Source organism: Parastagonospora nodorum (assembly GCF_000146915.1).
Source record: "Parastagonospora nodorum SN15 chromosome Unknown scaffold_22, whole genome shotgun sequence".
Taxonomy (NCBI): Eukaryota; Fungi; Ascomycota; class Dothideomycetes; order Pleosporales; family Phaeosphaeriaceae; genus Parastagonospora; species Parastagonospora nodorum.
Genome location: NW_001884570.1, coordinates 84878 through 110971, shown reverse-complemented (window position 1 = coordinate 110971; position 26094 = coordinate 84878). Strand labels below are relative to the sequence as shown.

At 49.4% G+C, this 26094-nt stretch overlaps 16 protein-coding genes across 16 annotated transcripts; 10 read left to right on the top strand and 6 right to left on the bottom strand.

Moving 5' to 3' along the window:
* Positions 1-452: 452 nt before the first annotated feature.
* On the top strand, positions 453-1002 carry SNOG_12320 (hypothetical protein; the record flags this gene model as incomplete). Its single annotated transcript, XM_001802490.1, has 2 exons — positions 453-742; positions 819-1002. The coding sequence occupies 2 exons, from the start codon at positions 453-455 to the stop codon at positions 1000-1002; spliced, it is 474 nt and encodes a 157-aa protein (XP_001802542.1).
* Positions 1003-1138: 136 nt separating this feature from the next.
* SNOG_12319 (hypothetical protein) lies at positions 1139-2812 on the bottom strand (the record flags this gene model as incomplete). The annotated part of the gene is made up of 1 exon (XM_001802489.1): positions 1139-2812. The coding sequence occupies one exon, from the start codon at positions 2810-2812 to the stop codon at positions 1139-1141; it is 1674 nt and encodes a 557-aa protein (XP_001802541.1).
* Positions 2813-3756: 944 nt separating this feature from the next.
* SNOG_12318 (hypothetical protein) lies at positions 3757-4197 on the bottom strand (the record flags this gene model as incomplete). Its single annotated transcript, XM_001802488.1, has 2 exons — positions 3757-4021; positions 4070-4197. The coding sequence occupies 2 exons, from the start codon at positions 4195-4197 to the stop codon at positions 3757-3759; spliced, it is 393 nt and encodes a 130-aa protein (XP_001802540.1).
* A 459-nt stretch (positions 4198-4656) lies between these two features.
* SNOG_12317 (hypothetical protein) lies at positions 4657-6358 on the top strand (the record flags this gene model as incomplete). The annotated part of the gene is made up of 4 exons (XM_001802487.1): positions 4657-5266; positions 5346-5651; positions 5687-6117; positions 6203-6358. 4 exons carry the CDS (start codon positions 4657-4659, stop codon positions 6356-6358), a joined length of 1503 nt encoding a protein of 500 aa, XP_001802539.1.
* A 1270-nt stretch (positions 6359-7628) lies between these two features.
* SNOG_12316 (hypothetical protein) lies at positions 7629-8424 on the top strand (the record flags this gene model as incomplete). Its single annotated transcript, XM_001802486.1, has 3 exons — positions 7629-7764; positions 7803-7848; positions 7989-8424. The coding sequence occupies 3 exons, from the start codon at positions 7629-7631 to the stop codon at positions 8422-8424; spliced, it is 618 nt and encodes a 205-aa protein (XP_001802538.1).
* A 421-nt stretch (positions 8425-8845) lies between these two features.
* Positions 8846-10198, bottom strand: SNOG_12315 (hypothetical protein; the record flags this gene model as incomplete). The annotated part of the gene is made up of 1 exon (XM_001802485.1): positions 8846-10198. The coding sequence occupies one exon, from the start codon at positions 10196-10198 to the stop codon at positions 8846-8848; it is 1353 nt and encodes a 450-aa protein (XP_001802537.1).
* Positions 10199-11170: 972 nt separating this feature from the next.
* SNOG_12314 (hypothetical protein) lies at positions 11171-12144 on the bottom strand (the record flags this gene model as incomplete). The annotated part of the gene is made up of 3 exons (XM_001802484.1): positions 11171-11622; positions 11799-11997; positions 12082-12144. The coding sequence occupies 3 exons, from the start codon at positions 12142-12144 to the stop codon at positions 11171-11173; spliced, it is 714 nt and encodes a 237-aa protein (XP_001802536.1).
* Positions 12145-12211: 67 nt separating this feature from the next.
* SNOG_12312 (hypothetical protein) lies at positions 12212-12701 on the bottom strand (the record flags this gene model as incomplete). The annotated part of the gene is made up of 2 exons (XM_001802483.1): positions 12212-12269; positions 12487-12701. The coding sequence occupies 2 exons, from the start codon at positions 12699-12701 to the stop codon at positions 12212-12214; spliced, it is 273 nt and encodes a 90-aa protein (XP_001802535.1).
* A 606-nt stretch (positions 12702-13307) lies between these two features.
* Positions 13308-14483, top strand: SNOG_12311 (hypothetical protein; the record flags this gene model as incomplete). The annotated part of the gene is made up of 2 exons (XM_001802482.1): positions 13308-14250; positions 14392-14483. 2 exons carry the CDS (start codon positions 13308-13310, stop codon positions 14481-14483), a joined length of 1035 nt encoding a protein of 344 aa, XP_001802534.1.
* A 557-nt stretch (positions 14484-15040) lies between these two features.
* On the top strand, positions 15041-15194 carry SNOG_12310 (hypothetical protein; the record flags this gene model as incomplete). The annotated part of the gene is made up of 2 exons (XM_001802481.1): positions 15041-15079; positions 15129-15194. The coding sequence occupies 2 exons, from the start codon at positions 15041-15043 to the stop codon at positions 15192-15194; spliced, it is 105 nt and encodes a 34-aa protein (XP_001802533.1).
* A 129-nt stretch (positions 15195-15323) lies between these two features.
* On the top strand, positions 15324-18186 carry SNOG_12309 (hypothetical protein; the record flags this gene model as incomplete). The annotated part of the gene is made up of 4 exons (XM_001802480.1): positions 15324-15377; positions 15422-16316; positions 16373-17796; positions 17848-18186. The coding sequence occupies 4 exons, from the start codon at positions 15324-15326 to the stop codon at positions 18184-18186; spliced, it is 2712 nt and encodes a 903-aa protein (XP_001802532.1).
* A 970-nt stretch (positions 18187-19156) lies between these two features.
* On the top strand, positions 19157-19894 carry SNOG_12308 (hypothetical protein; the record flags this gene model as incomplete). The annotated part of the gene is made up of 1 exon (XM_001802479.1): positions 19157-19894. The coding sequence occupies one exon, from the start codon at positions 19157-19159 to the stop codon at positions 19892-19894; it is 738 nt and encodes a 245-aa protein (XP_001802531.1).
* A 788-nt stretch (positions 19895-20682) lies between these two features.
* On the top strand, positions 20683-21239 carry SNOG_12307 (hypothetical protein; the record flags this gene model as incomplete). The annotated part of the gene is made up of 3 exons (XM_001802478.1): positions 20683-20725; positions 20924-20982; positions 21024-21239. The coding sequence occupies 3 exons, from the start codon at positions 20683-20685 to the stop codon at positions 21237-21239; spliced, it is 318 nt and encodes a 105-aa protein (XP_001802530.1).
* Positions 21240-21397: 158 nt separating this feature from the next.
* On the top strand, positions 21398-22411 carry SNOG_12306 (hypothetical protein; the record flags this gene model as incomplete). Its single annotated transcript, XM_001802477.1, has 3 exons — positions 21398-21688; positions 21736-22061; positions 22231-22411. 3 exons carry the CDS (start codon positions 21398-21400, stop codon positions 22409-22411), a joined length of 798 nt encoding a protein of 265 aa, XP_001802529.1.
* A 306-nt stretch (positions 22412-22717) lies between these two features.
* Positions 22718-23098, bottom strand: SNOG_12305 (hypothetical protein; the record flags this gene model as incomplete). The annotated part of the gene is made up of 1 exon (XM_001802476.1): positions 22718-23098. The coding sequence occupies one exon, from the start codon at positions 23096-23098 to the stop codon at positions 22718-22720; it is 381 nt and encodes a 126-aa protein (XP_001802528.1).
* A 383-nt stretch (positions 23099-23481) lies between these two features.
* Positions 23482-23694, top strand: SNOG_12304 (hypothetical protein; the record flags this gene model as incomplete). The annotated part of the gene is made up of 3 exons (XM_001802475.1): positions 23482-23497; positions 23548-23570; positions 23644-23694. The coding sequence occupies 3 exons, from the start codon at positions 23482-23484 to the stop codon at positions 23692-23694; spliced, it is 90 nt and encodes a 29-aa protein (XP_001802527.1).
* Between the last annotated feature and the right edge of the window lie 2400 nt (positions 23695-26094).

Below are 26094 nucleotides of genomic sequence, written 5' to 3'. Positions count from 1 at the left end.
TTATTGTAATTGCTTCGCATTTCAAACTTTCCCTAGCTCGACTGCAGCTCCAAATCTTCATCCAGCGCGCATTATACGTGCCAAGCTTAGTTTTCATACAAGTTGAACTCTCCACCTATCCACCCGTTCTCAGATTCGACCATATCAACAGCCTGTCCATGATAGACACGACACTCTTGGAAGGTCGGTATATGACACGCTGCTTGTCCTGCGGCCGACTCAAGTTATGGACAACCCTGCACCGCAATCGGGAGCTAAGGTCTAGACAACTAACCATGACCCCATTGGAAAGATAGCTGCAACTTATCCTTATTACAGTATCAATGGTTGTGGCGATTTTACGCACGAGTTCGTGTTGCCCCAGAAGTGGATCAACTCACCAGTGAAGAATTTTGTAAGTCATATTACCAAAAGCAAGCACTTGATCGATTTTCTGACACGGCCTGTCCAAGATGTTCGACCCCAAGAAGTCCATCTGTCAAGAAAATGACATGGTCAAGTTAATCAAGTGGTCAATGAACGAACCTCAGATTAACAGTCCTCGCGAAGCTATCTATCGCATAAGATCTGTCATAGGCGTATTCAAATATATGCAGGAGCCTGAAATTGCGAAGATCTTCAAAGATGAGAAGGTAGGAATCGGAATTGCTATAGACGGCATCGACAAGAACCTCCCAAAGACTCCCCGCGGGGAAGATGGGATTACATATGTTCCATGGACGACTCTCGGTCTCGGAGCCAAGTGGGAAAATTAAATGGATGAGGCGTTCAAGACGGCCAAGGGAAAGGGCACTAAATTCATTGAGGACAATATCCAGCGCCTTGAAGGATGAATACACCACACAAAAGGCAAAAGATGCCGCGAAGGACGATACCAAAAAGAAAGACAATGACAGGAAGAATATTGCTGAGTTTAGGAAAGCGCGCGAAGATATTGAGAAGATCTTAGTCGACCTAGAGAAGACATGGAGCGAGTCCAAGAACTGGAACAAGCCCTGGTAAATATGCTCGATGCGCGCGCAGAGTATCGCATTGTGTTCTTTTTCCTGTCATTGGAGACTTTAGCAAGTTTCATCTGTATCAATCCAATGCAGTCACTATCTGTATATGTAATTGGAAATTGGTTCTGTGGCAATTCTCAACGGTACATTAATTCTCGGACCATGAACCCCTCGAATTGATTCCGACCCACAAGCTTCTGTCCAGAAGTTTCATCAACCCAATGCTCTACCAAGTCACCTCGCTGGGACTGGCATCCGATTTTGTGGAATAGATCATGCAGCTCAGGATCGGGGCGCCACTTGGAGACCTTCCACCAGAGATGCGGAGTCTCCAGCGATAGCTTACGACGGTGTTTGAACTCCTTCTCCCCAGCACGCAGGTACTGGATGCCCCAAGCCAGCTCTTGTTCAAATCTTGATCCAAGCCAATTTCTTTCCTCACCTTCCCCCTCATCACCGTCAAAGGTCCAGTCATCCCACCGTTCCCAGCTGAGAGGGCACCAAAGTACTGCTTCTTTGAGAGATAACATCTGTGCCGCTGCGCAAGCGAATCCTTTTAGGAATGGTCGCAAGATAATGTCATTGGGAATGATACGAAATCGATCAGTGAGTTGGTCGTTCTGTAGATGTCCGTCTCTTTCAACTTCCTCCCACATACGCACGTCTAAATCGCTCGCTTGCAGGGACGGGTAAGAGTCTTCGTTGATTTCGAATCCGACTGCGGTACGACCTTCGCCGTTTGGGCCGTGGAAATACCATTTCCCGGAAGGGCTGACCATGTGAAACATGACAACAAAGCTCTCTAGATTGGGCCAAGAGGTCACGCGACCAGATTCAGGCCAAAACAATGACTCGTCTGCGATAACGCAAAGGTTGATTCTCCGAAGGTTCTGAGAGAAATGATGAAGGCTGGTGCTGAATGGATCGCTGGTCGCCGGGGATACCATGTTCGGATGCGCATCGTTGTGGTCGATTCTTGTGACATCATCAATTGGATGAAGAAAGTTGAGGTTGATATGCCGAAGTGACTTTGGTAGATTTGCCGACTCTAGGGCTTGCGCGAAGTCTTTCCTTGTGTCCCTACGAGGACCAGCCCAGTCACGGGAGAGATACCTTTCGCCTTTGGTCATCCATTTCCGCTGCCACTCATCATGTCCAAGTTCACAGCCCAGGTATTGGAGATTTGGACATTTCATAGCGATGTCTACTATGATACGGTAGTCCATCTTTACGAGATCACCAGTATATCCCTCCGGCGTGTCTTCGAATGGGTACCGCGACCCCACTCCTATCTGCAGATGTCGCACACATTGAAGCGAGGGAAGACTAGCTGGGTCAAGCAGATGCACGCGCCAGCTCATGTGCCGAGGATATTCGATCGAAGAAAATACATTCGATACATCTCGACCTGGGTCGGCTAGGTTGAGCAGTATTTTGGCCGAATAGCCTCGTTTTCCGGCACGCTGTTCAACCACTTGGATGGTTTCGAAGAAGAGGTTGATTTGCCGAGTCATAATCTGGTCGTTCTTCCGCAATCGTTCCATACTCTCACGACATATCATGTCGTCGTCCTCGACGCGTGGAAGCTCTGTCCATAGTTCAACCACGCGCAGATATGAAAAGCGGTGGCCAGAATAAGTGCTCAAGAATTTGTCGACATTCCCTTCGTGAAGCGAAAATTCGTTGAAGGCGTGAGAGTGTTTCTCCGCAGCAAAGCCAAAAGCTTTGGAAACTAGCAGGGTGTTCTTGAGGTCGTCGTTCGCGAGAAAACTGCTGATGTGGTCGATCAATTCGGCTGGAACTTTGTCCATGATTGTAGTGATGAGCTGTAATTGGTGCTTATCGAGATCTGCTGATAATGGTGATTGTTGAAAAAATTCCATAGATTCTTAAGGATGGAGAGAGCATTGTGTGTCTAGGGAAGGTCTGGAGCCTATGATGAGGTGAGGCTGTTTCGCTGTGGCTTGGGGTTGGCCTAAGTTAGTAACTTAAGTTAGCGCCCACCCAACTCGCCCCCACAGGATTTAGTGGGTCTCATTCAAGCAAATTTTGGATCACATAGCCGCACTGCAACAGCCCTTGCACTACGCCCGAAATTCATTCGGAGCGCTATTAGAACTCGTGCATGCCGGGCTAGTGAAACTTTTTGTAGGTTAATACACCACGATATCGTCAATACAAATGGTATTGTCAAGAGTTGTACGCAGTCACACACGTTTTGGATATTGTGCAATAAAATCTCAAGATCGGAGGCCATATCCAGTCCTTGTTGGGCAGTTCCAACCCCGTCAGTCCTCAGGCGGACCAGATTTCCCAGGGCTCTGCGTCCTCACAAGGACTCCCCAGTTGAGCGTTGACCACTCTTTCGTTGTCTGTAGATATCTTTGTACTAGCGGCAAAGCTCTTCATACGGTAAGCGAGCGAAGCTGAGAATTCGGCCAGAAAAACCCTTGGGCCGACATTAGAAGGGAACGTGATGATTTTATAGGAGCAAGAATCTTCTGACAAAGGGCATGAACAGCAGGTGTAGCGCGAAATAGCTTGAAAAATACTTGTACTGTGGTAAACAAGTCCATATTCAACACCGAAATTTGCATTACGGATCTCCATTTCCACTGTAGTGTGGTGTAGTAGTTGCGCACGTGATCGGATGATGAAGTAAGCAGCCAGTATATTAGATTAGATCACCCTGAGGGCTCAGGACCTCACCGACATCTATCGAAAAGCTAGCTAGATGCTGAAATCTATCCTTCCCTCACCGACTGCGGGTCGCTCCCTGGATATATGAGATATGAGGAGATGGCAATACAACAGTAGGTACTGAGTCCAATGTGCTATGCTGGCCGGCCAACAATCTCTTTCTTTCGAAGAGGACGAACCACTTCTGCATGCAAGCAACAAGGCCTAGCACTTTACCATCCATCCAGTTCTCAGCTCTCTTCAGGGCGAAAACCATGGCATCGGATAGGTCAATTTCACCATTGTTGTCTCGATCTCGGGCCACGAGAAGTAGATGAACGCTGACGAACCATAGCCGTCCATAGTCACAATGAATGAATCGAAGCGACTCAACTTCGACTATAACGCGAGGAAGAGGAGATAGCTCCGCTAAGTTGTTCGCCATGGGACTGAATACCTCGGTGTTGACCTGGCGACAGGTGGTATAGACGTTGACCGAAGTGGGCGGGGTGTTCATTTTGAACTTGTAGTTGTGCCCTTCGACAGCGCTATTCATGAATATGTGCTCTGATTTTTCTATGGACTGAAGCTTATAGATAATGATACAGAGTTCCGTTGGTAGATCGAGCAATCGGAAGGAGTCTTTCTCCTTGGGAGCCACAGGCGCAGGCAGCATAGGATGCGTTGAGGAGGAAGTCTCAGGCTCAAAATGTGGTGATTGTGGTCGTTCATTGTGTAGTACTCCATGAAGAAGCCGCAAAAATTTTGGAGTGATAGACGCTGCGGGGTGAGATGGATTGAGTGTTTGTAGTTTGCGCAGAGCGTCATCAATCTGCACTCTTTTACCGCTAGCTTGCTTACGCAATCACCGCGACAACGCTCAAACAAACACTCGCGACCTGACTAAGTCTTTTTCTCGCACAATCGTAAACAAAATAGTAGTTCGCTGTATACTCCCACTTCGAAACTTCACTTCATGGCCCGCCTCAGTGTCGAACACTACCGCGCCAATGCCACCATGACGCCAGATCATGTGCGCAAGTCCAGCCGCTTCCGCGACATATTTCGATCGCGTTCAAGCAGCAACAACTCCCTCGTAGACACCATGACTAGATCTTCACCAGTGAAGAGTCCGCTCTCCCCTCCAACGTCTCCGACATCACCCACCATCAGGCCTGGGTTCGACCAAGTTGGACTGCTGCCCAGCGAGCAAGAACCCATCAGCGACGTCAAGCAAGCTCTTCAGGATAGCGGAGGCTGTCGGGTTGCGCAAGCACTCGAGAATCAAGTGCGAGATTTGAGAGGCGTTAGTGTTCCGCACAATCTGGACACTAGACTTGACATGGCAGGCGTCGGTACTACAGACGAAGCGGCTAAGAACTTTCAAGAGACAGAGAAGACTAGGGAGGTTAACCAGATCGCTGAAGCGTTCAAAGACGCGATGATGGAGAACAAGTCTCAACGCGCTGAGGGTGTAGTCAAGGGTGAGCCGATGGAGAGCGTGGATTCCGTCAACAACATCAAAGATGTTCCTCTGCGCTCACTTAGCCACTCCAAGAGCCAAGAAGAGCTACGAGAGAAAGGTCGCATGGAGTCATCGACCACAGGTAACGGTACTCATGAGGCTTTTCGGCGGCAGAGAGTTTGGCTAATACCATTCAGCAGGCGACAGCGCGTTTGGCGACTGTGATGAGTCCGAGACACCAAGGTTTGCCATTGGTACACATGGTAGATATCTCCAAGCACAGTCAACTGATCGAACTGACATTTCCACAGTCACCATCGACGAGAATCATAATCCAAAGTCAGGCACTTCCCTAGATCCTGAAACTACTAGCTTCGACGGACGAGACAGGAGCCTAGGTTTACAACACCGACAGCCGAAGTTCACCTTCCCTTCCGCTACCGATCAAGACAAGCGGCATGGAAGAGCGATGTTCACGTTCCCGGACTCTGGAACCTTCTACAATGGTGAGTCTACTTCATTCTTTCCGCTATGAACCCAGCTGACAGCGATAAAGAAGGTAGCGATACCTTCTTCAACACAAGTGAGGACGGCGATCGCCGTAGCACAGGCTCATCCTTCGCATCCAACATCTTCGATGGTGAAGACAGCCACAGCCAGGGTATCCGTGAATATGTCGCCAGCAAAATCGCTGAGTCGGAGCATGTTCACATGCAGGACACCGCCGTCGCAGATATTGGCGCTGATTCCATGGTTCTCAGCTTCCGCGCGGAAATTAAGCAGCGCAAGAATCGCTCCGATAGGTTTACTGACCCTGCCCGAGCCGGACGTAGTAAGCTGTTCGGTACTCCGAAGGCGGCTGGCAACATGATTATCAAGGATATCGCTCTGGCTTCCGTTGCACAGCTTGGTGTTGTCATGGTCTACGTCTGGGTCGCACTCATTGTTCTGTTCCGTGGACCTGCCCACCATGTTCTACTCGATTTTCGGGGCTGCAATCGCCTTAATCGTTTACACCTCAGCGAAAGAAAAAAGCGGCACCCCTGTCGACACACAGGACTTGTTCCTCGACCCTTTAGAGTGGATGAAGGACATTGTGGTCGATCAGATTGTTCACGTGGCCTCAAAGGTCTTCGAGAGGGTGGTGGTGGTGCTTGCCGAGACCCTCCGTGCGGTGGCTGATGATGTCAAGGTGGAGCCAAAGACAGAGTGACTTCCGATGACGGAGTATCTGGACATCAGACTCGCACGGTTCTTTGCACAGATGGTGGACTGGGGTACTAAGGAACTGATGTGTCAAAACGTAGAAGCCACGAGCGCTCTCCATATTCGCCTAAGAGTGAATAGTAACTAGCGTAATGAAAAATATCTCTTGCGCCACTAAGATAATATTGACTTGGGGACTGTGATTCTTTGGAGAGGGCGGTAAACATACCATCCTGTTCCCACCTCAACTCTGATAAATTATGGCTCAGTTCTCATTCCCAACCTTCCGCACAACCAAGCATCGACAGCTTGTAGACCAAGGAAGTGCAATGACGCCGGAATAGACCAAGTTACGTGAGCCATGCGACTTCATGCCGCAGTCTCCTGCGCCCGCGATGTTCGCGTCTGCGACGCAACGTTCACATAAGAAATTGGACACTCGTGCGCTTCGCCTGCTAGACCTCAATCCACAAAGTATGCGCTGTCATTTCAAAGTAATGCGCAAAACATGCTAATGAGACTTCAGATGCATGACAGCGATTCTGAGATCGTCGACGCGGAGGAATTGAAAAGCAACGGCCACGCAGGACATGCCGACATCAACGAAATGCCGAGAACCCCGCCACTTACGCCTTTCACACCCACGACCGACAGCTCATCTTGTTCTGAGCAATCCTTTTTCTCGTTCGAATATTACACACACACACTAGCGCGCTCACGCTCCACCGCCGGCCGTGTGTGGCCAATTGTGCTGCTCCTCGCACTCGTCGTCACAGCCGCTATCATGTTAGCGATTTTGGGACCAAAACTTGTGGCAAGCATAGTGGCGGATTGTTTCCAGAAGTTGTGGTCTGCTATGACAGTTGTTAGCCACGGACTGGAGATGGGTATCGAAGGCTTTGGTTGGGTGTGTGGGAGAGCAGTCGGGCGCTTCGGACGAGGGTTTGGCAACGGGTACAGGCTTTAGAAGGAGATGATGCATACATTAATTTTGTTCGTGGAGGTCGAAGACGCTGGGGTACATTTGTCAATGTCAAGATCAGAGCTACATGCATATGATAACACAGGTGTGTCGCGATGCAGCTCGCAGAAACAGCGACGTTTCTCGGATTTTGCCTAGTTTGAATCTTTCAGAATTTGATACTCATCTTCGGTCGTTGATTGTGTTTTGATGTAGTTCATGGCTTGGTGAAGTGACATCTGAGTCGCCAAGACGATCTCATACCACCCCCTTCGATTCTAACACGCCTGCGACGTCAGACCCTGTATTCTCGGAAATGCCGCTGCTACCACCCGAACCGTCTGCATTCCTGCGGCTTCCAACAGAGGTCCGCATGATGATCTACGAGCGCTTACCAATTGACGTCAAGGAGCATAAGCTACTCAAATCTAGCCTGTTTGCCCAAAATCCCTGTGAGCTTGCTTCATCGACAGAACGGCATCTACGGCAGTCTTGGCCACATATCGACACGTGTACGACGAGGCCGAAGACATCATGTGAGCGAAATCCACGACATCACCCTACTTGATGATCACATGATCGCCTGCAACCGCGGTGCTTGTGTTTGCATCTCTGGCTTTCTCCTGGCAGCCAATTGAGTGCGCAGGAACGATTAGAACACTCTCGATCCGCGCAGCTGTCCCTGTCTGCTCAAGAATCTCCCGCTGGAGAGTGGATATCAGTTGCTCATCTCGGTTGCTCAAAATTGGATGCGAAGAGGCACCGGTTCGAGCTACACCCCCTGGCAATTCGACGTTGCTGCAGAAGTCTCCGAGAATGAGGTTCGCCTGAAGCATATACCGAACAACATACCGCTCCGGCAACTTCTCGCCTGCGTCAATCAGCCTGAATATCCTCCTCTCAAAGGCCTAAATTATGAATTCCGTATGATTTTCGGGAATCTAGAACTAGAAGAGAGGGTACTGAGCAAAGCCACAAAGTTTCGAATCAACTTGTGCCTGTCTTCATACCCACACACTATCGATAAGCTCCACCTCAGTAAAGAAGTGGAGTGCGGCGAGTTTGGAGATGATTGGTCTGCACTACAGTGCTATCGAGGTTCCTCTTACTGAGCTATTTTCTTCAACTAATTATCTAACTCCACGTAAGTTATCTCACCGCGCGGCAGTGTCCAATATCTGATCAACCTTCTTAGGCAATCAGGTGTGGGAGGTTGATAGTCGAAAACGGAATTAGGATGGATGCAGAGCATTTTTGTACCGCTATTTGACTAGGCTTTTGTCAAAAGGTCATGAAACAATATTCGCGCCATGATACTAGGTGAATTATTGTGTACAGACTAATCCATTGCCGTTGTATGCAAGTATTCAATATATTGAGATCCAAGTATAAGGGTTTTGTAGCCCATTTCATAAATCAATAACTCCTCAAGTCTCGCTTTGGAGTTTGTTAGAACTTTCGTTCCACGTGTCTTTACTCCTCACGTCAGTCTTCTATACCATGACGTATAATTGGGCAGCGGCCCAGTTGAGCTCAGTTACCCAAGATTCGTAGTACACAATCGATCAAGCGTCGAAGTTGACCGCCATCTGCGAATTGAAGAATTGCACAGACAATGAAGCCGATCATAGCTGCAAGAACCATTTCTGAAGCCAGGTCTACAGCTCTCACACTGCCGCCGATGTTGTACAGAGCATATCGCATTGCAGCTATGGTCACGCAGCCATATGTAATGGCGCTGACGGCGGCAAAGGACAAGCCACTTGCGCTATGCAAGACCACTGGCTCCTGGTTGATAAGCTCCGTGATGAGAGAGAATTCCATGCTTGGAGGAGCTGGAGAATAAGGCTCCTGGTTGATGACCTCCATAATGGAGCTCAGTCTCAGCTCCTGTGGTATAGCTGACTCTGACTCGTTTTCAAAATTAGGAGCATGACCCGCGGCAGGTATGTTTGACTGCGATAGCTCGAAAAACGTGGCTCTGGTCGACGAGACGGGCGTTTCCTCAGCTGGTAGACTCTGAGTCACGAGAGCCCGATGCGAAGTGTCGGTCGTAGCAACTATACCGGACGTAGAATCGTGGCCATCGATAATGGATGGAGTGTAGGTGAGCCAGCTTGAGTCTGATGACTTGAGCGCGATACTATCATTGGCCGCGTTGTCTCCGACGTCCACATCTTCAGAGATAGCGCGGTCATTTAAAATCACGGAAGAAGACACACACTCATTTGAAGACTTGTCAGGAGTAGGATCGGCTTGCAACTCACCACCTCGCTGGGGTGCATCTTCACGCTCTCGAGCACGAGCCAGAATTGCTGGGGGTGACTCACGCGGCAGTGAAGGCTCTACATGTCCAATGTCTGAGGAGTTGCCGTCCGAGATGGGCGACACTACGGTTGTAAGCTGTGTGCTCATAGACTCCTGGTGTTTGAACAACTTGCTCGCCCGGACCGAACCACGGGACTTCAGTGCTGACGGACGAGAATGATCGACGGTTGATAGAGTGAGACGAAGTGCTTCCTCGGCGGGAGAAACCCTGCGCACGTCGTTCACAGATTTGGAAGCGCCATTACTCTGCTTTCCTTCGGGATTCGTGACGGCGCTAGAGAAACGGAAGGATGCTTGAGACTTCAGTGTTGGACCGGGTCCAATTCCACTACCAGTCATCTGTTTGTTCGGGGCTCCGGCTTGCATCCACTCGTCCTTTGGCAGGTCCGAGAAGTTATTACGCAAGGTCTTGAAGGATGCAGCCTCAGTATTCAGAGATTCTCGCACGTCTGGTGAGTTGAAGGTGGATGCGCGTGCTGCATGTAGACCCTGCGCCGACAGATCGACAGAAGGAGTGTGCTCTATTGAGTCGGACATGCCCGGAAGAGGGCTTGACATAGTTTCTGTATTTGGCATACCGTAATCGTTACGACGGCGAGCCTCGATGCGCTTCAATGCACGCGATGAAGGCACAAAACTCAGTGGAGTAGGCGAAGCGCGACCAAAGAGCTCCGCGCGACTGAAGTATCCGGAGTTGGTCGACGGCTGACGTCGACGCGGCATCTCAACGTAGTAAGGTAGTGGTGATGAACGAATAGATGAAGCTCTTCCACCATATACGCCATGTTGTGGCGTGCTTCCATAAGGTCGCTGACGGGGCATGGTTTGTGAGGTGCCCGGAGCGGGTGATGAATAGCGATCGATAATTTGTTCCAGTGTATCAGGTTCAAGATATTGATGAGGCATTTTATTTAAGTCTCAAGCTACACTGGCCAGGTGTACTGGATTGCAAGGAGGGTTGAGGATATCGTATTGGAGGGACGGTAGATGATAACCATCGAAGCTTTCAGCAGATCTTATACAGAAGGGAACACAGCTTGGAGTGAATCAGGCAACGGAATATTCCAGGCAACTAACTGCAGACGTGAGTATGCTAGGCACGGACACTCCTGCACCGCGGTGTTTCTTTGCCAGTGAATATCAAGCACCAGGTATCATCACCGCTGCAGAATTCCGCCAGTACGCTTCCTTTAACAGTCTCAAGCAATCTCGTAATCCTGGGAGAATCTTTTGACTGCGTACATTCTCGAAACAGACACCAGACTTGGTGTGTATGTCATAGGGCTATGAAAACATGTCCTCCAATAAGATACCTAGGTAGTCATTTGGGTTTCATCACGCGAAACTTGCGCTTTTTCAGAATACGAGACTTCTCATTTTTTTTCTATAACCAAACGTGGAACGGAAAACAAGTGAGAGCAAAAGCCCAAAAGCAAGAACAACGCAACGCAGCCCTCTGGGTAACGCGCCCAACGCGTATTCCATTCCATCCTTCCCGACTGACACGAAGCTCTAGCTCTGTATCAATTCTCAGTAATATCCATTCCGCAAGTTTCGCGCACATTTATCGATGTCGCCACGGTAGTTAAAGTCGCCATCGAAGATGCTGGCGCTGTCCGAGAACACTATCTTCAGGTGCGGTGTCCTATCCGAACATTCCGAGCCAAAGATTGGGATCGTTGCAGTCTCCTCGCGAGTTACAAAGACCCACTCCTCATCACCATCGTCCACGCTCATGTTGCCGTCAAGTGTGTTCCGGGAGATACCAGCACCAGTGGAAACCTTCATGCGATTCTGCTTTGTCGTGGATTGGTACCCAGGCTCCTTCCACAGCTTCACAGTGTCCTCAATCGACAGCACTGCTACCTCCGGGTCTGTGGCAACCTCGGACAGCCATTTCTTGATACGAGCGCGGTTGCATCCATCGATGGATGTCTTGGTCATCCATTGTATCTTCTCTTCGAGGGACCTCTCTTTCGCTTCTTTCTTTTCCAGCTCGAACTAGCTTTTAGTAAGCTCGTCGTCAACTTCTGCTTTAGCGGTGTTGAACGCCTCTTCTGCGTTCCTCAGGGCTTGAATGCAACATTTCCATTGTTGCACGTACACAGGCCCGAACCTCTGCTCAGCTTCGAGCCCGGAGAATTGTGGGTTCATTTACCTGAACTCTCTGAGCAGCATGTGGTAGATCTCTCGATGCTGGCTGTGAGTTCCATCTGCTCGCTCAAATTCCATTTGGCAAGTCTTGATTTGCTGCTCGTGGTAATCGTGGCGACCTCGAAGGGCTTGATCCTCCGGTGTCTCGCTTTCTTCTTCGCCTGTAATTGAAGCGACTTCTCCTTCCACCGATTCTTCCATTTCTGCGAAGTGGCGAGACTTCAGAAAGAAGTCGAGTTCGTAATCCCTCTCGACTCAATGATCAACGTCTTCTTCGGGAATCACACCCGCGTCTCCCAGAAGGCACTGAAGTTGATGATCCAGTGATCGCCCTTGCGCAATAAAGACATGATTGAAGTTGCTTCTGAATAGCCGTTCACATGGGCTGTTGGCTCTATGAAAATGTATCTTGCTGGCCTACGAAGCTCCACAAGATGTCCATTGAATGACATAGTTGAGGCGAAATCCAAAGCGCCTGTAAATACCCAGTCTCTTAACGACATGCAGTTCTTGATGAGTACAACAATGCTGGCTCCAATACATCAATAGTACACTTCTGCATACCAATAGTATTGTATGCGTCTATGAGAGGTTCCCTTGCCCCTAATCATGAGTGAAGTTGCCAATCCAAACATTTCTCGAATAATCATCAAAGATAAGGGTAACTTATGGCATGCATGGCTTGGGTGTACGTGCGCCAGGTCCCCGAGTGATGGGAGGAAGCTCTTGAGTTGAGCGATATGATGGACGGTAACGATCGGTTGACACCATAGTTGCTCATGTTTTTATTGCCCAACTTGGAGGCGGTCGTGTTATGGGACCTGGGCGGGACTTGTTGGGGACCTTGCGCCTTGCAAGGAGAGATCTGCTCGTTTGGATCTCGCTCCGTAATCTTATCCGGGGGCATGTTGAACGACGGATAGCGCTTGCAATAGTCCTAGCTCGTAGTATCGCAGTCGCGATAACTGTTGTCTATGGTAGTCCACCGGGTTGATCAGCTGACGGAGAAGGGCGTACGAGGCGACTGTAGTTTGTAAATAACCGCTTATAAGTTACCTAGGTAAATGACGGGATGAGCGGGTGGCTTAGTTGGTTTTGAATGGCCACAAAAGTGAAACATCCGACATCCGTTTGTAAGCGTCATATGTGTGCACTGCGGCACGTGAGTGACATGTCCCAGAAGAGGTCAGATTGCGCCGGCCTGTTTACAAAGTCTCCCAGGCTTCTACTTCTGTGTTCACAGTTGGCCATACAGATTACAGGGTATTGAGATCGAGGATCTGAGTCGGACGGTGGTGAACCAATAATGTACAGTCCAGCTCGGGAAGCAGGCGCCAAGGCCTACAGGGCCCTGCGCGTGGTACCATCTGGAGTGAATGTGAAAGTGATACAGTACGACAAACACTTCTAGATTGTGATAAATCGCTACTTGGAACAACGACCATAACATCCACCCCTAACGTCTCAACCAAACCACAGATCGCAACCAAGGCCAACCCCTAACAACCCCAAGATGACGACTAACGACATACGCAATCGGAAGCTTAGGGCTAAGCTTGCATTTGACTATGAGGATATGCCCATGCCATCTCTTCCGACCATGATGGATCTTTACCTACAAAGCCTCGAATCTCCCGCAACTCCGCCTCCTCGGGTCTACCCAGCCAATTTTGCACCCGCAGACCCAAAGACTCACGAGCCGGCCATACCCAAGGACTTCGATATCGCTAGCCTCACGTACACCGATTACAAGGCGCTCAACCTCAGCTTTGTCCAGGAGCACGAGGTCATCGGCCGCATCCGCGAAGAAGTCCCGCTTATCGATCGAGATCAAGTCGACAGCATTATCCTCGCAGACGCAGGGAAGCAGCTCAAAAACGGGGTTTTCACCTTGTGTAGAATGATGCACATCGATCCGAAGGCGGTGAAACTCATGATAGACCAGCAGTTTAGGGAGTTCTATGGACCGGAGGTCTCTCGAGAGGTCTCGGCAGCGCTCACACCTGTTGCTGAGGTTCGTCAGACTGTTGTGGATGAGGCGGACAAAAATCACGCCGGCGAAGGAAATAACGCTTCCGGCAGTAACACTCCCCACAAGACCGCATCTACCCCAAGTTCACCGTCCGGTGTCGAGCTCACACCAGCTCCCGAGCCCGCCAACAAGAGAATGAAACTCGGACCTCAGGAGATAGCTATCGAGCAAGTCAGAGAAGATGAGCTTGACTTGAAGGAAGCGACGCCAGAAGTTTTTGCTGCACCTACTCACGACGTGCACGAGGCCACAAGCATGAGGAACAGCATGTCCGTCGCCAGGGATAGTATGCGCAACTCCATTGCCGCCAGCGATCGTTCCGAGACAGTCCCAGCCACCCCTATGCCCGGAGCAGCAAAGAAGAGGGGCAAGCGAGCCCCGCCAACTCAAGCACTAAAGGAGATGAGGGCATACAAGGGACTGTGTACGCGTCGAAAGCAGCCATGTTGCGTTGCGACGCTGCGTTCACACGCGGTATCGCAGAAGTGGGCGGATTTGCAAAATATTCGAGAAGCTTGAAGACGTTTGACAAAAGCGCGCGAGTACACGATATATTGATCGGTAGTTGAGACCCCAAGGTCGGTTCCGGCCATATTGGGCATGGTACCTGATACGCTTCGCGGTCGCATGCACATGAGCAGCATCGTAACGCGCTAAATCATTTCCTTACTCTAGGCACCAGCCAGGAGGCGTGCGAGGAAGATGTTTGCAGAATTGAAGGGGAATATTTGCGTTCAATGAGCCTACGTGAGGATGATGTGAGGAAGTGAAAGCCGTGATGACGTATATGCCAAGACGCTAAATTTTGACGCGTCTTTCACAACAAACACCAACACACACAGTCCACGCCAGGAAAGACGTATGCCGCATGCCTCAATGTCTTCAATACCCGACGAAACTAAAGGAGGAACATTAACATCTCCATTGCGCTTAGTACACAACTTCTACATTGTTACTGACGAACATTCCACTAGAGTCTGTCAAGACAAGGCCGGACGAGTCTACCAGGATGGCACATCTTTGTTTGGCGCCAGGAATGATATCAAAGTGAAGGCTGCAAAAAAAGGCTTCTTACGAAACCGAACACGCGATGTGCGCAAGCAAGCATTTTCGAACCACGTGAAAATACTCAATCTCCAGCAAGGTAGTGATGACTTGATATTCGATAACGAGCACAAGCCTGAGCGGTCACGCTTGCCTGTCATCAACACATCATGATTGCTCAGTCGTTTATGACCACAGGTAATCACCACGTGAGTTCACAACAATGGCGCATCATTGTCATGCTTTCGGACAATCCAGCTGTTCGAGAAGCATGTGCGAGACGCACTTGACCTGGAACAAGAGCTGGATGTCGCCCAGAACTAGGAACAGCAAGCAAATAAAGATACACTGAACTTGTATAAGTAGATCGATAGCCCCTGGGCCAAAAGGAAAGCACCACAGATCCGATCATTGGTGGCATCTTCATTGCTGACTTACCAAAAGCCGTTCAACATGGCGAACAACTCTTTGTCGCGCAGATCTAACATTGATTCCACACTTAATGCTGTTTTCAGACAGCCGCTTTCAAGCTCATCGATTACCCACCCAAGATTCGCCTCTATGAGGTCATCATCTGGACCGAAAAAACCGAAACGAAAGACAGGAAGCCGATCTTGAGTATGGTCGACGAGCACTTTGCATCCTTCGAGGGCCGCGTTTCGATCCAGCTCTCGGTCAAGAAAGACAGAATGGACGGCATCGACCATATCCCCATCGACCATATCCCCATCGACCATATCATTGTGCTTTGGGGTCACGATAAGAATGATCAGGGAGAACTGGGCCATATCGAAGACGCATTCAAACACCAAGTTTACACGAGAATAGCTAATGTCTTCCACTCGTCCAGAAACGACAGAGGACATTTGATTCAGAAACCTCTGTCATACCTGCGTCTTCAGTCTGTCAATCTTGTGCCAGGCAACCCAGAGCATCACTTTTTAGAAAAACTCCAATTCTTACTGCAGGATCTCATTCCTCCTGCATCATCAACCAGCCCGATTGGTCACGAATTACAGAGGAGAATTATTGGCAAATGCAAGAACGCGCCTACACATCAGGAGCCGGAGAATGCTAAACCTGTGTCAGTCGATCAAGGTGGATTTATCCCCCTATTTTATGTCATGCACCCAAAGCTCGATCCCACGCAAGATCGTCAACTGCGTTGCGAGGTCTCTGTCTCTCCCGGTCTGGAACACGTTACGGTTTTGTGTAACCCTGTCCGAAGCATATTTGGTGAGCTCCTCCTTGGCTCTGATTGGGCAAGAGACGTCAGCACTATACGATCGATGCTTGTGGGCCTTGAGGTCACTCGTATCTACGACCCCAAGGTAACACAGGGTCCCAGATGCCGCATCTGGGATATCCGGAATCCTGACAAGGTCCGATGGTTCCAAGTGAACGGGAAAGGTCCCTACATCTCTGTCGAGACATATTTCAACGAACGTAAGTACTTGCATGACCAACTTCAATGTTGCTTGACTGCCGGCTAACATATACAGATCTTGGACAATCACTCCTTTACCCTGGATACCCGTACGCCCAGATAGGACCCAAAGCATGGGTCCCTCTTGAGAAGCTTACCACTTGTGGAGATCAATTGTTACGCTGTCCAGGCCTAATGAATGAACGCATCACTTCCTTGATCAGGGATACTCCGTGCCTCGAAAACGTAAAAGAGCAACAAAACATGCTGGGGCATGTCTTTGGCTGCCTTAGGAAGACTGGGCAGTGGAAGCATTCGATCCCTCATTCACCTTCTTTCACGCCAAGATTGACACCTGCGTCGAACAGCCCTTTTGGAGAAAAGAAGTCTGTTACACGAGCGCAATTGCCAGTTGGAGCCGGCAACGTAACGATCAAGGCAGGTATTCTGTACGTAGCATCGAATTTCCCAGGAACTGATCACGATGCGTTCATCAGATCACTTTCAGGCAGGCTCTTCAGCAACAATCAAATCGGGGAGGCTGATCCGATTGTCAGGATTGATCCAGACTTTAGGGGACACATACTTACGATGACAGATACGAAGCAACTCACCAATACAGAGTGGATGACAAAAACGAAGGTGCCAGACTTGGAGCTTTTCAGAACCAAACGCCCAAATAGCATCATTGCCGTCGTCGACCAAACAGGGAGAAGTCCTCAGGATTACCTAGACATTTGTGCAGATTTGCAGGAATTTGGCAACAGGAAACTCGGTGCTGTGATCATCTGCGTATGCAGAAGAACAGTCGAAGCGCAGCTCATCCGGCACAAGGAGAACGCAGAGCACTTTCCCCATCTCTTGTTACAGCGTCTGCGTGCTATGCATGGCGAAGCAAATTTCAAGAGAGAACCGTGTCAAGGTCTTTCAGTACAACCGACCTCTGAGAAAGCACCTTTGTTAGTCCTTGGCGGGTACCTATCCCATCCGCCTGCTGACTCGGCCAAACATTGTCCCTCTGTCGCTACACTTGTAGCAAACCTGGACTTGGCCATGGTGAATTGGCCAGGCGAAGCACGATTGCAACCAGCATGGGAAGACCCCATGACCGTAAGAAACGACCCCAAGCAATGTCTACCAGCAGAGATGCGCGACCTTGAAGAAATGGTAGCTAGTCGCCTAGATGCATGGACTTTCGGTAAGCCAAGAATTGTGTTTTATCCTCACGGCCTCGACGGCTGCCCTAAGGACATCACCAAAGACATTGTCCAAGCCGAACACAAAGCTATTAGGGAAGCCATGACAAAGCAATGGCAAGGGCCAGTGGATTTGACATACATTCTGGTCCATCACAAGCAAACCTACCCGTTGGGTTTCGTGAAGTCAGCAGGGACGGTAACTGGAAGTTTGGACATGGAAAGTTCCAACAAGTACGATTATGACGTCATGTATACCTCCAGCAGCGAGAACACCATGATCTGTTCAGAGCTCCAGCATTTGGTAAGTAACCTCTATTCATGCTATTGGAAACAAAACACTAACATCTTGTAGACCAGGAACTTGAATCAGAGCTACCAACAGAGCAACAACGGAACAATTGCAATCGTGTTGCCTGTTCACTACGCCAAAAAGCTCGCCTCTCGTACCTTCGAATACATCCGCTTTGCCAAGACGAACAGATTCGACGCGGTGCCATCTGAGCAACACCGCTTGTACTTTGCAGGAAACCAAGCGGAACTAGGGATGTGTCAGATGTTGAATAACTATCTTCTGGGATTCAAATCGCCCATTGTGAGCATGCAAGCCACCGCCCCCACCGCCCAAGTGCCACCTCCGCGCCGCAAGAACCCTTGGCACCCGGATCTCGACAAGAAAATGTTCTACCTCTAATGACAGCATCTACATACAGTTGTGATCGACGCAGTGTTGGAAAATACTCATCATACCCTATCGTCAAGTTCTCGGCCTTCGCTTTCCTTATCTACTTTTCGCAATTTATCTCTCCGATCACTCCTCTTCGCACTGCGTCGATGGGATGGTAACGCAACTTGTGTCTGGGCTGTGCATCACCGAGAACTTGCTACGTCACTGGCTTGGGGCATCTAGGCAGTCATATAACTTATGTTGGGGCTGCCTAGCTTTTCTCTCTGTTTTTTTCTATTCGGCACATCGTGTGTACTGGATTTCATTTCGTGGTCAGTTCAGTTTGGTGCGGTGATTTTAGTTTTTAGTGTTCTCTCCAGTGTTTCGTTCTATTTCTCGTCCTTGTTTCCCTCCTGCGCAGTTTAGTGTTTAGCATGTTCAATTAATTCAATCGGAAATTATTCTTGAATCGTCAATGTCGTGATACTTACCGTTTGTTAGTAAGACTAGCTTTATTCTGCAACTTTCTGAGGTTTCTAGAGCTTTCTTAGGGCTGTCTAGGTTGCGTGTTCGCTATTCCACTTGCTTACTTCACGCGCGTCGCTTTCGAATTCAGCTTTTGCACTTTTTCATTGTTTGTATAATAACCCTTTTCCGGCGTGTCACAGGCTTTCTAGTACGCAAAACACATATCTACTTCGTCTGCTATAATAGTCGTGCCGTCAGTGGACGTGTACCGATCGGAGTCAGCAGTCATTCTTCGGCATTTGCTGTTCAATGAGCGCCGAAATTCCGACCTGCTCTAACCGCTGAATTTTGGTACGACTTCCCCTCGTGTTTGTGCTAGGCACACAAGCTTACGAATTCGATCAGCAGGCAGCCGCAAGGCAGCCCATCCAACGCAAGGCAGCCACCACAAGAAAAACTATATAAGTGTCGCCAGTCGCTACAATACCTCAAAGAATTTCCAACAGCCCCCACCAAGACCAAGAAGGCCATGACGCAGCTCGAGATCAATGTTACAGGCACTGGCACAGCCATTCGTCGTGCCGAACGCGGCATTCTCGTCCTCCAAGCCCAGTCGCAGCAACTCCCTTCTCCCGAAGAAGCATCTGCAGTTGTCACAGTGACAGCAAACATCCTGCGCGATGCTATCGCCCCATTCTGTCCACAAGATGAGGAGACCGGGCGCACCAAAGAAGATGCCGCAATCTCGCATTACTCCATGAGCACCCTCGACACTAGCAGTCAGCGCGAGCGTCGCCCAGCTTCTGAGATCAGAACAGACGAAGCGCCTAAATACGATACTACATACTATGCACGCGCAGAGTTCAACATCAAGTTCAGCGACTTCAATGCGCTCGACAAACTCGCAACCCAGTTCTCGGCCATGGAGAACGTTAGCATCAAGAGCATTGGTTGGAAACTCACCGACGCAACTCTTGCTTCAATTGAAGGAGGCGCCCGAAAGCGCGCTGCGCAAAATGCGTTGCAGCGTGCGCGCGACTACGCCGAAGTGTTCGCTGATCTCTCCGCTGAGGAGGCTGTGACCATGGTCAAAGCAATTCACATCAATGAGGACTCGTACTACCAGCAGAGTACGAAACCGCAACTACATTATGGCAAGAGACAGAGGATCCACGGCAGAGTTGTCGACAGGGGCGAGTTGCAGTTCGAGCCGGAGGATGTGAGGCTGGATATCAAAGTCAATGGAAAGTTCATGGTGGAGAGTTGATTAATGAGGTTTCGATATCGTGTCTCGATGTTCATTGTAAAGTCTTTGAATACAATGGTAGATTTTTGACAACCGCAAGATGATTGCCGGAGCAGCATCGCGCGATTTACACACAGCTTCGATTGTAGACGGCTTTCGTTTACGAGATCTTACTGCCCTAGCGACTCGCAAAGATAATGAACCTTCAAAAAAAGGGTTTCATATTATGTATCCGCCATCTATGCTACCAATACAAATCATGACTCCAAGCCGATTTCATCACCTTATTGATCCATCATATCCTCTGCTTACTATGAATTGTCTTTTACATTGCATCTGCCTTTGACAAAGTTCAACTGCCATCCACCGCGCACGTCAATTCCTTCTTCCCGCGCGTGCAACATTGATGAAGCTCCATGCTTGCTGAAAGTGTTCATTTCTTGGTAGATGATATAGTAGCACTTCCACATTTCAGATCACATAAGACGGCTCGACCTTGGACGATTCATGATTCTTCACACTGTTTCGCCAATGAACTCCAAGTATTTGTGTCATTTCATCGTCCATTAGTCTATGTTCTATCTATTTTCGCTTCCTGTTTCGCTCCCTCTTCTCTTTCGGAGTTTGTTCCTGCCAAGCGTGGCGAAACACCACACGCTATATCCACGAAATGTAGTTCCTGCCTGCGTTTGACCAAGAAAAAACCCTTGCCTCTGCAGCACAGGCGATACACTGTCAAGTTTGGTGTGTAGATTGTATGGTGCTGTAGCTTGACTGACATGGTAGTACTTTTGAGAATCGCATTCATGATGGCTGATGATGCTGGGGCGTCGCTTGTGAAGCAGAATTTTGGTCCGAGCTATGCGAATCGTTGTTGATCTTACTTCTCCACATTGGGTGACAAGTCTCAGGTCACTAGAGTTCAACTGTGAGTATATTCTTTGTTTACTGTAGTGTTCGTTGCGTGGTCATAGTTGACGGGAGTTAGTGTTGATTAGCGCGGATGTATGATATTGTTGCGGGCAACATCACATGCATGCTTAATATCAGTCATTGCAAGAGGAGCCGGCAAGGCATTTTCCCAGAACAAAGGAGACCCAAATGCCAGGGTGATTCTAGTGTTCGAGCTCGACAATGAATGAATACGGAGAAATTCGTCTCCGAGAACAAAGAAGACCCCGATGCTATAGTCAACCAGATCGACAAGAACGGCGAAAACAGAAAGCAGAAAGACATGGCCACAATGAATGAACATAAAGGATACCTCAACGCCACATTCAGCCATATTGCCAAGATTGCCGAAAACGGAAAGCAGGGTGATATAAACACAATGAATAAACATAATGGTATCCGGTTCTCGGAATGAAAACCAATCAGATGCTATTAGTAAGATATGGCTGCATAAAGAAAATAAATCGCATAGCCTTGCATAGACCTGTAAGCAGAATCGTACTTAAAGGCTCAGCGGCTCTCTTGAATCATACCCACCTCTATGAGAATCATACAATTCTTATTTATTTCGCAATGGCTTCCAAGAAAGCCACTCTCCAAGAGCATTTTGGTGTGAGCACATTTGAAGAAGCCTCGCGAATTTGCGGTGTACGCCTGCTGGCTATGACTAGGGACGAATCTTATACTGGCTTTACAAAAATACAAATCCCATTCGAGGCACCCAGCCACCCCCCTCTGCCATCATGGGATGAGGTCGAGCAAGCGTTCAAAGGGCATTGTAAGCCGCGGGGGGGGAACATCGAAAAAGCATTCAGAGTCGGGGCATTCGTAGTCAAGTTTGGCGGCGATGCACGCATATTTCAGGTCAGTATTTCATTGATTACAATGCGCAGTGACTAACCTGCTCGCAGGAAGCCGAAACCCTACTGTTCCTGCAAGCAAACTCGCAGGTGCGAGCGCCCAAAGTCTACGCTGCCTTCACAAGGCAACTTTTCGAATGGACAAAGCACTTCATAATTATGGATTACATCGAAGGCGAGACGTTGAGCGGTGAGAAATGGCTCAGTCTAAGCGACACGTCGCGGTCGATCATTTTGTCAAGGCTTTGCGAACAGTTCCAAATTCTACGATCCATCCCCTCCGAGGGGTATTATGGCCACGTCCATAGGCAAGGGTGGCCACCATGGTTGTCTTTCCTTCGAAAAATGCAACCGGGCGCTTCCGGGCCATTTGATACGTACGAGGAATTTATCACAGCGCTTACTACCTCGGCGCGCGGGATTCAAGCAGTGGGGAATATACTCCCAGAATTCCATTCCTCAGAATTGAATGCCCTGTCGCGTATGGAAACCACGCTGCGTTCATGCAACGGCCGCCAGCCTGTGTTAACTCACATGGATCCATAGCGTGGGCAATACCATCATCCGACAGATCGTGGGACCAGAGGGCAAGGAAGATTGGGAAGTCACATTAATCGACTGGTCAGAAGCCAGGGTGGCTCCCAGCTTGGATGCAGACTTGGTGCCTCAAAGAGACATTGACAATGGTATCATCCGTGGAGAAAATAAATGCCGCGGAAACGCTTGAGTATGTGGAGTATGTTGCAACACGTCTTGGGGAAGACTACACAGACCAAAGAGAACTGTTTGTTGATCTGCAACACAATCTTACATATGGGCTTTTGTAGGGTAAGGGGTTAAGATCTGCGAGACTGTGTTCGCGGTTGAGAGTTGTGTACATGCAGCTTATCAAGCTTGTTTAATTTGTATGACTATGTAGTACTTCAAAATATATCACTCCTTCCTCATGGCTTTGATACATTGATACATGGTCCGCAATCAAATCATTTCCACTGTTCGTGTTCCGCGACGATATGAGAGACGGTGCAACCCATCATGAACAGCCATCATTCAGGATCCAGGAGTTTTGATTGTTGGTCGCGAGATTTAGCAAGAGGCCTGATATCCACGACTGGAAAACGTCGCCCTGCTGTAGTCCTGCTGGCACTCTTTGGTTCGCACAGATTTGTGTGAAATTCGCCACATCATCGAACCAGCCTAGCTCACGCACAATACGAGAGGTCGTGGTGTTAGATCTTCGTGTGTCAACAGCGTTGAGTTGGAGATCGATGAAGAACCAGTTGGCCACATCAACGTTGATCTCGATGCTTTCGATTCTGATAGCGAGGCGGAGCGGGAGGTTGTTCTCATCGAGTCTGATGTAGACGAGATGCCAGTCATTGCGTGAGGCAGTGGAGTTGTGATAAGTTGACATTGTCGTATGTATGTGCTGATTCGATAAGATGGGAGAACCTAGAGATGATAGGATGGTTGGAGAGGGTCCGGAGATCTTGCAAGGCGGTATTCTGCGTATGATAAGGCGAAAGATGGCACAAGATACGGAAGCTATATAGGTGCAATGATCTGTGATTTTTCAGTTTTACAATGAGACGCAGTTGTCTCAAACTTGGTCTAAGACAGTTTGTTCGCGAAAAATGATCAAGCTTTGGGGATATTCCACTGATACAAACACTGGAGTGTCCAGTTGCACGGTCTGTATCGATGTTGTCTTTCATGCGCTTCGCAGCCCGGGCTCAGTGCCGCTAGCATTCTTGTACTTGCCTTCCGTCGCTTACTACAGGTTGTGAGACGCATAGAATGCCAATCTTTACAAGTAGGTGATCTTATCAGAGTTGAGTGTATCAGAATACTTAACATGAAAAGGTAAGAATGAGTGGCAAGATGCTGTAAGTGTATCAGATGTTGGCTAATGTGTTGGTAATAACAACTGTGGAGTTGGTATTACTAGCCGTGAAGTAGGACATGCTTGTACTGCATCGTGACAACGGAGACGCTGGAAGCTTCGAATAAACTGTCAAATTCTTTTCTAGAAGCTATCTCTTTCCTGTATCTTATCCCTGACCCGATCCATGACTCCAACTGTCGCAATAGCCAAGGCAACCAAAAACTGTCCCACAAGACCTACACCACAGCAGCAGTGATCCCGATCGACTTGGTTATCACAGCACATATCGAGGATATGGCACGGTGGTGAAGTGTTGGGCTTTTGCGTAATAAGAATGAGGGATTTCGCGCGAAGATGGGAGGGTATGATAGAGGATGAGAGGATGGATTTGCAGGAGATGATAGATCTTGAGAAGGATGGACGAGAAGAAGACGGAGACATGTGATTTTGTTGTTTGTATGCCATCGGGGTGCTGCATCAAGACAGTTTCGTTCGAACATGTGCTTTGTGATGTCGCGTTCATTTAGAGCGCGCTGGCAAGTGTATACGGTCCATATTCAGGAATACAATCGCTGAAATTGTCTCGACCATAATGCATTGAACAGCACATCTACATCTGCACTGTCAGGCGGAGATGTGATGCTGGACTTGATAGAGTAGCGATGTTCGTGGTGACGTAACAGGGCAAACATTCCAGAGGTGGGGGCTGACACCCACCCTCACCGCTCATCCTAACTTTACCCCTGCGACCTTCATACCGCCTCGCCGAAGCAGCCTCGCGAACCCCGTCTTCATCTCAGTTCGTTTGCGATCAATGCGATGACCATCCAGATGGAGATGTACAAGATTTGCGTTCGTCGTTTGTGAAGGCGAACACTTCGCGAACACTGTCCTCAGCTGGGGCGAAGTAAGGCGTATTTTGCGGCAAACGCCTACACCAAGCGAAGAGCTTAATCCTCTCGGAAGATATTGTTTACGCCCCTCTTGTTTCCAGCATGCCATGAGGAGTGGGGAAACACCACAGCTAGCCAAGCAATAGCGATCGTATTCCTGTCTACTCAGCTTGCTCGTTAAGCGCTTGTCCTATGGCCCCCATCGGTACCATTCAATATCAGAAGCAGTTCGAGCTGATTGCCCTGCCTCAATTTACCGTGTCACCAATCACTTCGCGCGTGGTCGAAATATCCCCCAGTGGCTTCTGGAAACCTTCCCGCCCTGGATCGCGATTGGTCAATCCTGCAGAAGAACGGTGAGATTCGAAGGATCACACATGCAAGAAGATGCAGTACCGTTCAATAGGGCTGATTACCAGGTATCGTACGGGTCCCTCTTGATGACGAAGCTGGAAGGATGACATGGACGTTCGAGAGCCGCATCGTGTTGAACGTTACGCGAAATTGGGCACAGCCCGCTACCGGTACTGCTTTTCGGCTCGGTGTAACCACCAGCTGCTGCCGATGCCCTCGAAAAAGCAGACAATGCGGGCACAGCCGTGTCTGATGGCTGCGAATAGCATCAACCTCAGTATCAAGGATACCCTCAGAAGATGTTCTTTCTTGGGAGTTCTCCTGCCTACAGTAGGAAGCCAATCGTCTGGACCTGGTGTGCCACAGCTTTTCGGCTGGCGCCCCTCGAAATGGGGTCGGGATCAGGAACCACGACTTCATCATTCGACTTGCCTTGAACTGCTTACGTGGGGACCATGTTGCTCGTTGGGAATCATCAAAGAGTCATTGTCGACGACTTCCGACTCATATACGGACTTAACGTTTTCATTGTCTATGCCGTAAGATATCCCCGGAACTGTTCTTAAAAAAAAAAAAAGACCTGGCAAGGCTGAAACGTTGTCGCACGACGCACATCGAGGGGAGGTGACGCAGCGCCCCAATGTGCATCGTTTCATCGACTGATCGCCCGTATCACTGAACGGCTGCGCTGCTACCCTGCAGCATCTTCCGTGCTCGAGAACCCACCGATATGTTGAGTCTTCCTGTGCTGTATGACATGCACAGTAATATGGCCGAAGGGAAAACTTCTTCTTTTCCCGAGCAACACACTACAGGACCTTCATGGGACAGCATGCGACCATCGAGTCGGTCAAGCTGTCTGCAATAGTGCGTTCTTTTGGGCTTAGCGAGCCGCCCCCAGGCGAATCCAGCCAGACGCATGGGTTTCTCACCCGTCTACGACGAACCACGAGTCCACCTTGCAGCGATGCAGCTGATCACAGGAATCTCATTCGTCGAGCGCGTGCAGCTGCAGCTGGACATGGACGCGACTGCGTCTGGGCATGTTGACGTTCCTTCTCCTTGTCCGCCCTTTCGAGATCTACTCAATCGACGCTCCAGCGTGGTCGGGTCGTGCGCGGGATGCTGATTCGCGGAGCCAGTATAGCGGGGTCCCAGCGGCGGTGCCGAGCAGCGCCCTCGTGTCTGACCGCCCCACTGTTTTTCTTACTGCTCTAAACATACCTCATCATCGGCATGGGCTCGCGGAGCTCCAGATGGGGGCTGAAAAGTCGCGTC